The sequence below is a fragment of the Ahaetulla prasina genome, chromosome 3, assembly GCF_028640845.1.
Source record: "Ahaetulla prasina isolate Xishuangbanna chromosome 3, ASM2864084v1, whole genome shotgun sequence".
Taxonomy (NCBI): Eukaryota; Metazoa; Chordata; class Lepidosauria; order Squamata; family Colubridae; genus Ahaetulla; species Ahaetulla prasina.
Genome location: NC_080541.1, coordinates 488,161 through 501,569, shown reverse-complemented (window position 1 = coordinate 501,569; position 13,409 = coordinate 488,161). Strand labels below are relative to the sequence as shown.

The following is a 13,409-nucleotide window of genomic DNA, read 5'->3' as shown; positions in this document are numbered from 1 at the left end:
TTCATCACATGGCCCAATCAGGTTACAGTCCCAGCTCCAGCTGGCTTTGGTCCATGCCCCTCCAACACCTGGTAGAGTGTCCTTGGCTCCCACGGGAAAGGATGTTATTTTGGCTACATATTCCCCAGTTATCTCTATCTCCCCCTCATGTTCCCACAGCTCCAACTGGCCGTGCTGTGGCAATCCTGAAGAGGCTCCCAAAAGGGCTTCTGGTCTGGCACTTTATTTATTTATTTATTTTATTTATTTATTATTTATCCAATCCACTTTGCTTCTGCCCTTGGGGGACGACTGGCCCTCAGCCCCGACTTTCTCAGGAAGCCCAAACCAGGGCGGGTGATTGGAGTGAAGACTGCATGTGAGGCCTTCCCTTAACCACCCAGTGGCGGCATCACTCCCAAGGGAGATGGTTTGAGCTTCTGGCAAAGGAGGCAGCCCTCAAAGCCAGCCAAGTGCCAGGATGATCCCCTGGAGTCAGGTTGGGAAACTGGGAGGAGTCACCTCGGGCAGAGGAGTGGGAGGGGATCCAGGAGAGCATTGCTGGGCTCTGGAGCCCTGGAGAGAAAAACTCTTTCAGCCCCTTCATAAATGGTCTGGACGGGGGTGAGGGGAGCGGCAGAGAGATGGCTAAATCCACAGACCTCCTTGGCCATTGAGGACCATGGAAACTTAGGGATGAGCCAAGAGGAGGTCCAGCCTGCAGGGTGTAATCCAAAATGCTGGGGAGGAATGCCAGGAGGATGGCTGTTAAACCAGTGAAGCCCCTCCCCCCCCAGTCAGAACTGTCCCTCGAGATGGGGGAATGCTGGCTTGGCCTGGAGAGTGTGGACGGCAGCTGCCTCGGCAATAGGCAGGGCAGACAAAAGCACCTCATTAGCCCTTGTGTCCTTTGAGGTGGGCACTGCCTTGGCACATGGGAAAGCCCTGAAGTTCCAGCAGGGAAATCCTGGTGTCCAGCTCCCCGATGACTCTCCTGATAGCACTCCTTGGAGTCCGCATCGATTTGTCACTGCCCTTTTTGAGTGTGGTGCCAGAGTCTGACCAGGTGGACTCGAGGGGGCCCGTTGCTACCTGTGATTGGCAGTATGCTGCAGGCAACGGAGTCTAGGATTGCCTTTGCCTGTTTAGTAACTGCATCATATGGCTGGCTGAATTACCAACCAGTTTGTGCTCAAGGGTGCTCAGATCCCTCCACCGCACCTGCCGGCAGCTCCACCTCAAGTAGGTTGGAAGGGCTGAAAGATGGATTCCAGGCAGGGTGTACAAAGGCATTTGCAAGCCCAGCATTTGGGCCTCTTGGCAAGGCAGGCAGTGTCAGGCTGCCTCTGATTATATTTAGGAACGAATACACCTTGACTTCATTTGTAAATAAAGAAAAGTACTTTTACTAGATACATCCGGACTGCAGCAGTATAAAGTTGGATCTGAGACAAAATATGGCTAACATTCCATATCCCATCGTTAGTCCCGCCTCCCCCAAGAGGTCAGGCAGGTCTGGTCCAATGCCAGCTCCTTCTCGGCCCCCCGTGGTAATCTTCTTCCGCAGGTCTCTGGCTGTAAATCATCTCAGGAATGCAATGTCCGTTGAAAGCCCACGCTCTAACATTCCTGCAGAATTCAAACCATCAGTCTCCCCTCCCCTTGATCTCATGTCAGACGACACTCTTAAAGGGCCCTCTCTACTTAACCTGAATCCATGAGCTATTTACATTACACATAAAAACCCCATTGCAATTTAAATACTGAATATAAAGTGTACAAAAGAATGTGAGGATTGGAGTGGAGGCTGACATTCAGCCCTCCTGCAACAAGGACGTTAGTCCTAGCAAAGAAAAGAGAAAAGTTAGGGTTTGTCAGGATATTTTTTATAGAATTGTGCTATCTTTTCTGAAGCACGAACATCTTCCTTGTTCACCCATTCAGCTTGGGACAAAGGGAAGTGCTTCCAAGCAATAAGATATTGAAGTTTATTTCTATGTTTTCTTGAATCTAAGATTTCTTTTACTTCAAAATGTTGTTCGCCCTCTATGAGAATTGGTATAGGAGGGGGTGTATGGTTAGCACGGAAAGTAGATGTGTGTTCTGGTTTCAGTAAGCTCACATGGAAAACGGGGTGAATTTTTCTAAGTGTTTTTGGTAATTCTAGCTTTTACAGTCACGGGGTTGATGATTTTCACTCTGGGGAAAGGTCCCACATACTTAAGTCCCAGTTTTTTAGATTTTTGAGTGGTTTGTAAATATTTGGTGGAGAGATAAACTCTATCTCCAACTTGGTACTTGTTCTCTAGGGATCTTTTTTTATCCACTTGTTTTTTATGTGCACGGTGGGCGTCATCAATCGCCTTTCGAGTCATTTTCCATGTGCTTTGTATTTGATCTATCCATTCTGACAACGATGAAACCGTGGTCTTTTCCTTTGGAAGTTCCGAGATGGGAACAAAGTCTTAGCCTGAAGCTACTTTAAAGGGAGAAAATCCTGTGCTACTATGAATTGAGTTATTGTAGGCTACTTCTGCAAAAGGTAGTAGGTCCGCCCAATTGTCTTGTTGATAGTTAATGTAACAATGTAAATATTGTTCTAGTACCGAGTTTGAGCGTTCACAACTTCCATTAGTCTGGGGATGATGGGAAGAGCTTAATCCTTGGGTGGAGCCAATCAGTCGCAAAAACTTTCCAAAACTGAGAAGTGAACTCCTCGATCTGAGATGATGCGTTCAGGAACTCCGTGGAGTCTATAAATGTGTTGCACAAACAACTTTGCCAGAGTCTTTGAAGAAGGTATTTTGGAACATGGAATAAAATGGACTTGTTTGGAGAACAGGTCTGTGACTACCCAGATTACAGTATTGCCTGCACTTTCGGGTAGTTCTACTATGAAATCCATGGATATTTTTTTCCATGGAGCTCCTGGCCGGGCTACTGTTTGAAGTAATCCAGGAGGTTTTTCTGGAGGCCTTTTAGATGATGCGCAAACAGGGCAACTTGCTATATATGATTGAATGTCCTTTTTAAACTTGGCCACCAAAATTGTCTTTTAAGAAGGTGCAAGGTTTTCACAAATCCAAAATGTCCTGCCATTTTAGCATCATGGCATCGTTGTAGGATGGTTTCTCTGAGTGATAGAGGAACATATAGTTTTGCTCCAATCCAAGCTAGCCCATCACGGAGCATGCATTCGTGCGAATGAGCCAAGAACCAGTCATCTGAGTTCAAAGCTTCCTTAAATAACTTAGCTAATTCATCTGGTAGGGATGTCTCATTTTTGGTATGGCTTCGGGTTATAGCCGGAGCTGCTACTTGCTGAATGGGGAGTATTGGGCGAACCACCTCAGAGCATGTACTATTGTATTGGGGCAGACGTGAAAGAGCATCTGCCAGAAAGTTCTTTCCTCCGGGAATGTAATGTAAGGTGAAATTAAAACGGTTAAAATATTGAGCCAGGCGGGCTTGTTTAGGCGAAAGTTTTCTAGGATTTTTTAGCGCTTCCAGATTTTTGTGATCAGTCCAAACTTCAAAAGGATGGTTAGAACCTTCTAAGAATTGTCTCCAAGTGCGAAGAGCCCAATGAACTGCAAATGCTTCTTTCTCCCAAATAGCCCACCTTCTTTCAGTTTCAGTCAATTTTCGAGAAGTGAAAGCACAAGGTTGTAGTTTACCATCAGCATTGTTTTGGAGCAAAATGGCTCTGACCGCTACATCACTAGCACCTGCTTGTACAACAAAAGGAACATCCATGTCGGGGTGTTTTAAAATAGGTTCAGCAGCAAACAGTCGTTTCAACTTTTCAAATGCTGCTTGACATTCCACTGACCATTTGAGAGGTAATGATGGTTTGGGTCTTGTATCTCCTTTAGTTTTTAAGAGGTTGGTGATTGGCAAAGCAATTTGAGCATAGGAGGGGATGAATTGACGATAAAAGTTCGCAAATCCCAAGAAACTTTGCAGCTGTTTGCGTGTGCGGGGGGGGGGTGGCATTCCAAGACAGCTTTTACTTTCTCAGGGTCCATTCCAATCCATCTGCCGATATACGGTACCCTAAATAGTCTATTTTTTTTTGATAAAAATCACATTTGGATAGCTTGCAATAAAGTTCTGCGGCTAACAACTTTTTGAGTACCGCTCTTATCAGCTTTATATGCTCTTCCATTGTTTCTGTATAGATAAGTATATCATTGAGGTAAACAAGAATCCCTTTAAACAAGTGTTGATGGAATATTTCATTTATTAGCTGCATGAAAACGGGCGCCCCCTGCAGTCCAAATGGCAGTACTCGAAATTGAAAACATCCTAGGGGGCAGTTGAAAGTGGTTTTCCATTCATCCCCCTCCTTTATACGAACTCTGTAGTAAGCCTCTCGTAGGTCTAATTTGGTGAAAAACTTTCCTTTCGCTAGATGTGCTAACATGTCTTTCATGAGCGGCATGGAGTATACGTTTTCGGTGCATATTGCGTTTAGGTTTCTATAGTCAACTATAAGACGAAAGGAGCCATTTTTCTTTTCTCAGAACATCACTGGTGCGGCTACACGAGGCCTAGCCAGTTGGATAAACCCCCGCTCTAAGTTTTTGTCTATAAATTTACGTAGCTCCCCCAATTCTTTTTCGGTCATGGGATAAGCTTTTGGTTTTGGAAGCTTTACCCCTGGAAGTATGTCTATTGCGCAGTCAGTAGGCCTATGGGGTGGTAGGACATCTGATGCTTTCTCGCTAAAGACTTCTCGCAAGTCCCAGTATTCCTTAGGTATCCTCTCCTCCCCTTCTATCCGTTCCGTCATTGCCCCCATCACGTCACGGGGCACGGCCACGGTAGATTCCTCCTTGGTGTCTCTTTTCTCCCCTCTTGGTGTCTTAGAGCGAAAACGTAAGACTCCCGTATTCCAGTTAATATGGGGGTTCCACTTTCGCGGCCATGACAAGCCTAGCAACAGAGGTTGGTCCATTCCCGGGGCTACTATGAAGTTTAGGACCTCACGATGGTCTCCCATCATCATTTCTATGGGTTCTGTTACAAAATGGGCGGGCCCTCCGGGCCCTCCCCCTGCCACAGAGCCATCCAACTGGGCAAAGGCTATGTGCCTAGTTAGGGTTCTCAGTTTTAATTCCATTTTCTCTACTACCTCGGGGCTGATGATGCACCTAGTACACCCAGAGTCTAGGAGCGCTAGCATTTCTCCCTTATTTCCCGAAGAAGGGACATGCAGTTTGACCGGGATGTTCAAAGGACCCCGTGTCCAACTCACCAGAAGATTTTCATCAGATTCTGACGTGGTTTCGCTGTAATTGGACTCGGTCGGCGTTCCACGCTCCTCCCTGATGGGAGTGGCCTTCTTGGCGATGCCTTCTCCCACTTTTGCCGGCTTTCGCGCCTTAGCAGCTGGTTTCACCGGTTCCTTTCCACCACTAGGGGTCGTCTTAGGCACCAGTTTCACTCGACAGTCGGCTGCTTGGTGGCCTTCTTTTCCACATCTGTAGCACGCAGTCAAGCGTTGCCTCCCACTCTCCGACGTAAGGGCGTTCTTTGGAGAGCCTCTAGGAAAATGGGCAGGGTTTGGCCTTCCAGCGCGCTCTGCTCGGCTACGATCCTTTGCTAGCTCGATTTCCATCTCCGCTGCCAGGGTGTACCAGCCGTACAACGTGGTTGGAGAGGCCCGTGCCCGGCACAATTCATACAGATCTCCATTCAGGCCATCTTTATAAATGTCCACAAGGGTCACCTCCGACCATCCTCTCATCATGGGAACCAGATCACTGAACTCCTGGTTGTAGTCAGCCACTGGTCTCCTCCCTTGTCTGATGGTTTTCATCCGACCTTTGGCCTTCTGCTCTGCCAGGGGGTCCTCAAACCTCCTCCTCAGTGCAGTCATAAAATGCTCGTAGTTTTGCAGTAAGGGGGAGTGCCCGCTATATAACGACACAAACCACACAGCTGCTGTTCCAGTAAGGTTTTGGGTCAAAGCTCTAACCTGCGCTGCCTGTGACCAATAATCTTCCCCCCAATCCATCATATGGTTATTCACTAGCACCAGGAACAGTCCTAACTCCTTGGCATTTCCATCGAATTTCCCAGATATGGGGGGGATTTTAGGCTTTTTCCTTCCTCTGCGCAACCTCACTTGGCCAGCAGGTGGCATACGCCCTCCATCTGACTCATCTGCCCCTGGGAAGGGGATTTCTGGTTCTGGTTGTTCCAAAATTTCTACGCATTGGGAAACTCCCCCAGTTGCTCCCCTGGTAATTTCTTCATCCTCTTCTCCCTCCCCCCTGGAGGACCGAATAGGGGATTCATACCTTTGGCGCGCTGCTTGCCTTACTTTCACCTCACGGTAAAGACGCAATGCCTCGTCCAACTGGAGCTTGTCTCTGATTTCCTGCTCTTCTTTCCAATCTGAAAGTCTAGCTCTCCCCTTTTTTCTTTTAGTCACTCCAGAAGGAAGCACTTCAGAATCTGGTTGCCACATTTTTTCTTCCAGCTGTAATTGCTCCATCCACCGGGCTCTGCAATCCTCCAGTTCAGGGTTAAAACTGACAGAAGAAAAACCTCCGCCCCCCCCCCCCCCGGTTCAGCAGCTGGCTGGCTTCCCATCAAAGTTTTTCTGTTGGCCCCCTCGGTATTTTGGTTAAAATCCTGGTTGGTCGACATGCTGTGAGATCCAACTTAATGTCAGGCTGCCTCTGATTATATTTAGGAAGGAATACACCTTGACTTCATTTGTAAATAAAGAAAAGTACTTTTACTAGATACATCCGGATTGCAGCAGTATAAAGTTGGATCTGAGACAAAATATGGCTAACATTCCATATCCCATTGTTAGTCCCTCCTCCCCCAAGAGGTCAGGCAAGTCTGGTCCAATGCCAGCTCCTTCTCGGCCCCCCGTGGTAATCTTCTTCCGCAGGTCTCTGGCTGTAAATCATCCCAGGAATGCAATGTCCGTTGAAAGCCCGCGCTCTAACATTCCTGCAGAATTCAAACCATCAATCTCCCCTCCCCTTGATCTCATGTCAGACGACACTCTTAAAGGGCCCTCTCTACTTAACCTGAATCCATGAGCTATTTACATTACACATAAAAACCCCATTGCAATTTAACTACTGAATATAAAGTGTACAAAAGAATGTGAGGATTGGAATGGAGGCTGACAGGCGGTTCAAATAGGTTTGTTGAACTTCATGAAACTTCACTTCCACTTTAAAAATAAAAGTTCCACAGCCCAAAGCAGAAATTGGAATGGATTTCAGTTTGCCAGCCTTGGGTGGGAAGGTCTTGCAGAAAGGGGTCTTGCTTGAAAAGGATCTTATGGGTTGCAGACTCCCCATCCTTGTTTGCTTGCTAAAGGGAGGTCAGGAGCCTGGAGGAATGACGTCTGACAGGTTTGAAGCCCGGGCTTTTGACAGCAGAACCTCAGCTAAGTTTCCTATGAGTTTGTCAGTCTCTGTTGCCTTGGAGAAGCTTGCTGCAACTATTCACAAAAGATTAAGCAGCACTTTGACGGGATACCACCAGGAAATCTCAGAGCCGAGGCTAGATTTGGCTATACCGTGACCAGGGCAGTGGAGGGCCACTTCATTGGAAAAACTCCCCTCCCCCCCAATCATGCCCTTAGGTGGAGATGGCAAATATTTGCAATTCAACCTCAGCTTCTCATGTCAGTTTACATGTGTTGCATCACCATTTCTGTTTACCTTGTTGGGAACAAAGGGGGCCTGATTCAGGGAGGGGCTGGCTCGCCATTGCCCAGACTTTGTAATATATGCCACAACTTGCTTCTTTTCCCTGGGAATCTCAGAGGGCAGCAGTTGGAACAAAGGGAACCCATTCCCAATTCTGGCAAGGCCTGGCACCTCTGCCAGCACTTTGTCATGTACCATCAATTTGCCCCCATCAGGCCTCTAGCTTCTCCTGGGCACCCTAAATGGGACTCTGTTGATGCCTGATAACATCCATTGGTTTGAGGGGTCTATTTTATTGGCCAAGAGCATCATCTGGATATATCCTCGCAGGGAGATTTTATTTTCAATCAGACATTTGGGTTCCCCTCATCTGCACAAAGCCGTTCATTCCGTGCCTCCAAGACCTGGTCCAGTTCCTGTTGCTGGGTAGGGTGGGGTTGAGCACTCAGCTGGTGCTGCCACAGAGCTTCTGCCTCCTCTGGCTTCTGGGCTTCTGGGGGCCCAGCTGGTCCCTTCTCCCCCTCTGCTGGTCCTTCCATCATGCTGCTCCTCTGGGCTTTGGCAAGGCTTCTCCCACAAGCTCCATCAACATGGTGGTATGGGGTGGAGAGTTGCTGCTCCTGGCCCAGGGCAGCCTCATTAGATGTGGACTACTCTCTTCCAGGGGTGCCAACTGTGCAGGATTGAGGGGGATGGCTGGCACCCTAGAAGAGGGAGAAGCGACTCAGGAAGCCGAGCCTGCAGGGGTCTCCTCTGGCCCCATTCCTCTTCCTCAGCTCCTCTGCATGCCCAGCCCCATTCCAGGCTGCCCTTCTGGGCTTCCTGCAGCCATCCTCAAGGGTATTTGCCGACTTTCATGCTTGCAGGCACCACGTCTGTGGTCTGGCCTCAGTCCTTCGGGCAGGCAGATCTCGGGAGACTCTGCTCTGGGCTAACTGCCAGCTATGTAGCAGTGGCCTGGAGCTTTCCTTGCCAGACCCAGGGGGGAAAGGGGGGGTTGAACTACAAGGGCTGTCTTCAGCCGGGTCTGTCAATGTTCCAAGTAACATCCCATATGAAATCAAAACTCCAAGGCAGGGTTCCTCAAAGTATAGATTTATTAGGTATGTCGTATTGGCACAGCTGGTGAAAACCTATTGTGACTTGTCCTCCCTCCTATCCTCAGCCGGGCTCCTCTCGTCTCCAACTGGGCCTGTTATCAGACTCCGAGTCTGATAATGAAGATGAACGGCCTGTCATGCCTCCAGCCCCCGGCCCTGGCCCCATGTCCAGAGAGGATGCCAGGAGTGAACGAACAAGCCCGATAAACCTCACTCATACGGCGTGTGTTCCTTTGGCTCAGCCGTCAGAGGAAGCCAGCCAGATGCTGGAATTACTGACAGCAGATCCAGCTGAAGACACTTCAGTGTGGGAGGACCCTCGCTTCCAGAGATCTGAGAGGCGACGCCAGCAGAAGGAGGGGTGGGGCAGGCCTGGATAAATGCTGAGTCATGGAGCCATATCCCACAGCCTATATAAAGGACCTGCTTTTGGCATTCCAACCTTGAGTCAAGCAAAGTCTCATCGAGTTTGCTGATACCGGACCCTATCGCTGAAGTCACAACTTGGACTCCTGCCTGCCCTGATAAACCTCGAAGGGACTTGGCAAGCTGCAGAGGCTTCGTTGCCAAGTTTGCCATGGACTTCCTTGACTCGTGCGTCGGAGTTGGGGGAGTAGAACATGACAAAACCCTACTCTGAAGTTCCCTGGGTTTTCCCCACCTAGTTCACAATCCAAAGTTCTTTCCCCCATCACACACAACCATCACATGCCCCAATCAAGTCTCTCTTCCCATTCCAGATGCCTCCCATCCAGGCCCCTCCAGGTGCTGATGAGTGTCCTTGGTTATTTTGGCTACATATTTCCCCAACTATCTCTACTCCCCCCTCCCTTTCCCACAACTCCATCCAGCTTTGCTGTGGCAACCCTGAAGACGCTCAAAGATGGCTTTCGTCTCAGCCTGCCCTTGGAGCCTAGCTCCCTGCCTCTTTGGGTGGGGGTTTCGCAAGCCAAGAAGAGCCCCAGAGATCCCTGGGGCCGAAGACTGCAGTAGAGGTGTCTGTAAGGAGGGCGGGTGCCTGCAACAGGTGGAGGACCTTGGGCAGTGAGACGGTAGGTGGGGTGACGGGTCCCCGAGGTTGCCTCTGCCCGCTGCTGCAAGCAGAGTTCCGAAGCCTGGGGAGAGAGTGGCCTCCGCCCTGATGCCTGAGCAATCCCTGCATGGCCTGACAGGCTTCACAGTGCCTCACAACAAGCCTCACACCTCGGCCTGGAGACTCTTGGACCCCAGAATTTGGCTCCTAATTGGGATTAGGAGGCTGGCCAAGAGCGCGCACACAGACACACCCTGTCCCCTGTGCCAGGAATGGGAGCAGGCCCTTGGCCGGGGCAGTTAGCCACAGCCTCCCTGGCTTCTTTCAGCACCCTCCCCCTGCTCCCCTCTCCAACTGATTCTGCCACTGACATCATTGCAGCAGAAGGGGGCAAGATGGGTACATCTTGGGTAAAATCTTGATCTGCCGCCTATGGCTCAAAGTTGGAGTGCAGAAGAGCCTAGCACTCCAGCAGAGCCCTGGCCCCTTGTCCTGCCTGAACAGCCCTGGAATTAGAAAAGGGCCCAGACGGACTGCCAGTTGAATACTACGTGACCTTTCAAGAACAACTGGGTCTCCCATTTTTAGAGATTATGAATGAAGTGATGCAGAAAGGGAAAATATCTGAGACCTGGATAGAGGCTTATATTACTCTGATTCTGAAAGAGGACTCTGACTTAAATCAAGTTAAAAATTACAGACCTATATCCCTGTTGAACTCAGACTATAAAATATTTGCTTTAATACTTGCAGAACGTCTTAAAAGATATTTGAATGAATTTATACATTTGGATCAAAATGGATTTCTGCCTAAAAGACAAATTAGGAATAATATGAGAATAGTCTTGGATACCTTAGAATATTATGAGGCCCATCCCAAAAAACAGATGGTGTTGATCTTTTTAGACACACAAAAAGCATTTGACAATGTTAATTGGCATTTTATTTTCCTACAATTGAAGCAAATGGGTTTCGGTGAAAGATTTATTAAAGCAATAGAAACTATATACTATAAACAGTTAGGCAAGATGATAAACGGTGAATTGACGGATGCGATTCGAATTGAAAAAGGTACAAGACAAGGTTGCCCACTGTCACCGCTGCTGTTTGTGTTGATTTTGAAAGTATTGAATAGCAATATTAGAGAGGAAGGGGGAATAAAAGTCATGAAAATTCAAAAGGAAGAATATAAATTTCAAGCTTTTGCTGACGATCTGGTTTTTATTATTGAGGATCCTTTAGAATTCATAACCTGTTTGTTAGAAAGAATTGATGAATATGGGAAAGTGGCAGGCTTGAAAATTAATAGAGACAAAACGAAAATTTTGACAAAAAAATATGTTGACAAAGCAAAAAAATGAGTTGGTAGAATATTCTGGGATGCAGATTGCAAATAAAGTTAAATATTTGGGGGATATATCTTACCCCAAGGTGTAGCACTTTAAAAGAAAATAACTATGGTAAACTCAAACAGCAGATTCTGGCAGATTTGACTAAGCGGGAACATCTACAATTGTCTTTGTTGGGAAGAATATCACCAATGAAGATGAATATATTACCTACAATTCTGTATTTGTTTCAGACTATACCTATTAAATTGACCAGAGGGTACTTTGAGGAGCTGAATAAAGCAATGCTGAAGTATATCTGGCAAGGGAAAAAAGCAAGGATAAAAATAAAACTATTACAACACAAGAGAATTAGAGGCAGTTTTTGGGAACCATATTATCAAGCAGCGAATTTGATGTGGATTAAAGAATGGATAACCCTAAAAAATAATAGAATATTGACTGTGGAAGGCCATGATTTGTTGTTGGGATAGCATGCCTTTTTATGGTATGAACAAGCTAAATCACAGGGCTATTTTAGAAGACATATAGTCAGACAAACGTTGTTAAATTGGGAAAAGATTAAGAAAAGTCACTTCTTAAAAATTCCAATGTGGGTTTCACCTATTGAGGCATTCTCTCACTCAATAACATTTAAAAAGGAACATATTGTTAGGTATAATGAACTGAATGAAAAGGGTGAGTTAAAATCTAAATTAGAATTAGAGGCAGAGGGTATAACAATGAACTGGTTTGCATACTTGCAAATACAATCCAGATATGACAATGATGTTAAAACAGAAGGCTTTTATAATAACGAGTTTTGATGAGATCTTAACAGGTTCAGATGACAACCTGATAAAGAAATTGTATGGATACTTTTTAGAGGTGAAATTAGAGGAAGAACAAGTTAAAGAGACAATGATTGCTTGGGGGAGGAATTTTGGTCATGGGATAGACCTAGATGATTGGCAGAAATTGTGGATGTATAATTTTAAAATGACGATGTTTACAGCATTCAAACAGAATTTGTATAAGATATTTTACAGATGGCATTTACCCCCGACAAGAATTGCTAGAATGTCCAAGGACAAATCTGAAAAATGTTGAAAATGTCATCAGATACCTGGATCATATTACCACATGTGGTGGACATGCATTGAAGCTAAAAGATATTGGACTAAAATACACACGTGGTTGGAAAAAATGATCAAAAAGCATATTGACTTTAAGCCAGAAATATTTCTGTTGGGAATTATACCGGAGATATATACTAGAGATATAAAATATTTGATTGTGAATATTATTACAGCAGCTAGGATTGTATTTGCAAAAAATTGGAAAAATGAAAAGTTACCTTCGCAAGATGAAATAATTATGTGCAGAGATCAGTAAATTAACATTTGAAATTAGAGAACAAGAAGATAAGCAATATTATAAAATATGGGATTTATTCTATAACTCTAAAAATGAGTATAAGATATATGTATGAAAGAGATGATTATTTTATGAATATATGTATGAAATACATATTACATATTCATATTATTTTATGAATATATGTATGAAAGAGATGATTATTTTATGAATGCACAGGAAGATATGTTAACACCCATGCAGCACGTTGTAATGGAAGTGATTTGATGAGGGTTTTTTTTTTATTCTATGTTTAAAAATAAATAAAAAAAATTCCAAAAAAAAGAAAGAAAAGGGAAGGGTTTCAAAGGACTTTGGAGGTCATCTAACCCAAACCATGCCCAGTTTAGTTCGCTGCTACTATCTCTCCAACAGAAGATCCGCCTCTCCATTAAGCACCTCCAGCAAATTCCTTAGGATTAAAGCATTCTTGGTGACAATTGGAATCTACTTCCTTTCTCTTTAAACCTGTTGTTTCTTGTCCTGTCTCCTGGGACAAACACGCCTGTCTCCTCTGTTAGATTCGGGCAATAACGAGGCAGGAGACCAGGATAGTGACAACAGCTCTTTACTATATGGTGAACCCAGCAGCCAGTGCTGGGAAAAACCTCTCTTTATATACAGTTTAGCCGGGGGCTTCAACCAATCAGCAACGTGCTAATTTCCCGCCAAAACTTTTAAAGATACATTACACTCCTTCCCTCCCAGAAGACACTTTACCAATATCTACATAACATTTACATCTTATTTCTCAACGTAATCATGCAAGTAGACTGGGCGTCTCCTGACTCTTTCGGACCTGCGCAATTCATTCCCTGGGAGTGAGTCGAGCTGACCGGAGGGACTGTTTGTTCCTCTCAGCTCC

The 13,409-nt window shown here is 46.0% G+C and overlaps 1 protein-coding gene across 1 annotated transcript in view; it reads left to right on the top strand.

The window, feature by feature from the left end:
* Positions 1–12,764, top strand: part of LOC131196344 (microtubule-actin cross-linking factor 1, isoforms 6/7-like) — a 48,986-nt gene extending 36,222 nt beyond the window's left edge. Inside the window, exon 32 of the mRNA XM_058179043.1 lies at positions 8,833–12,764. Coding sequence (XP_058035026.1) covers positions 8,833–8,882 — 50 coding nt within the window. The 3' untranslated portion in view covers positions 8,883–12,764. The remainder of the gene's footprint in view (positions 1–8,832) is intronic.
* Positions 12,765–13,409: the final 645 nt, after the last annotated feature.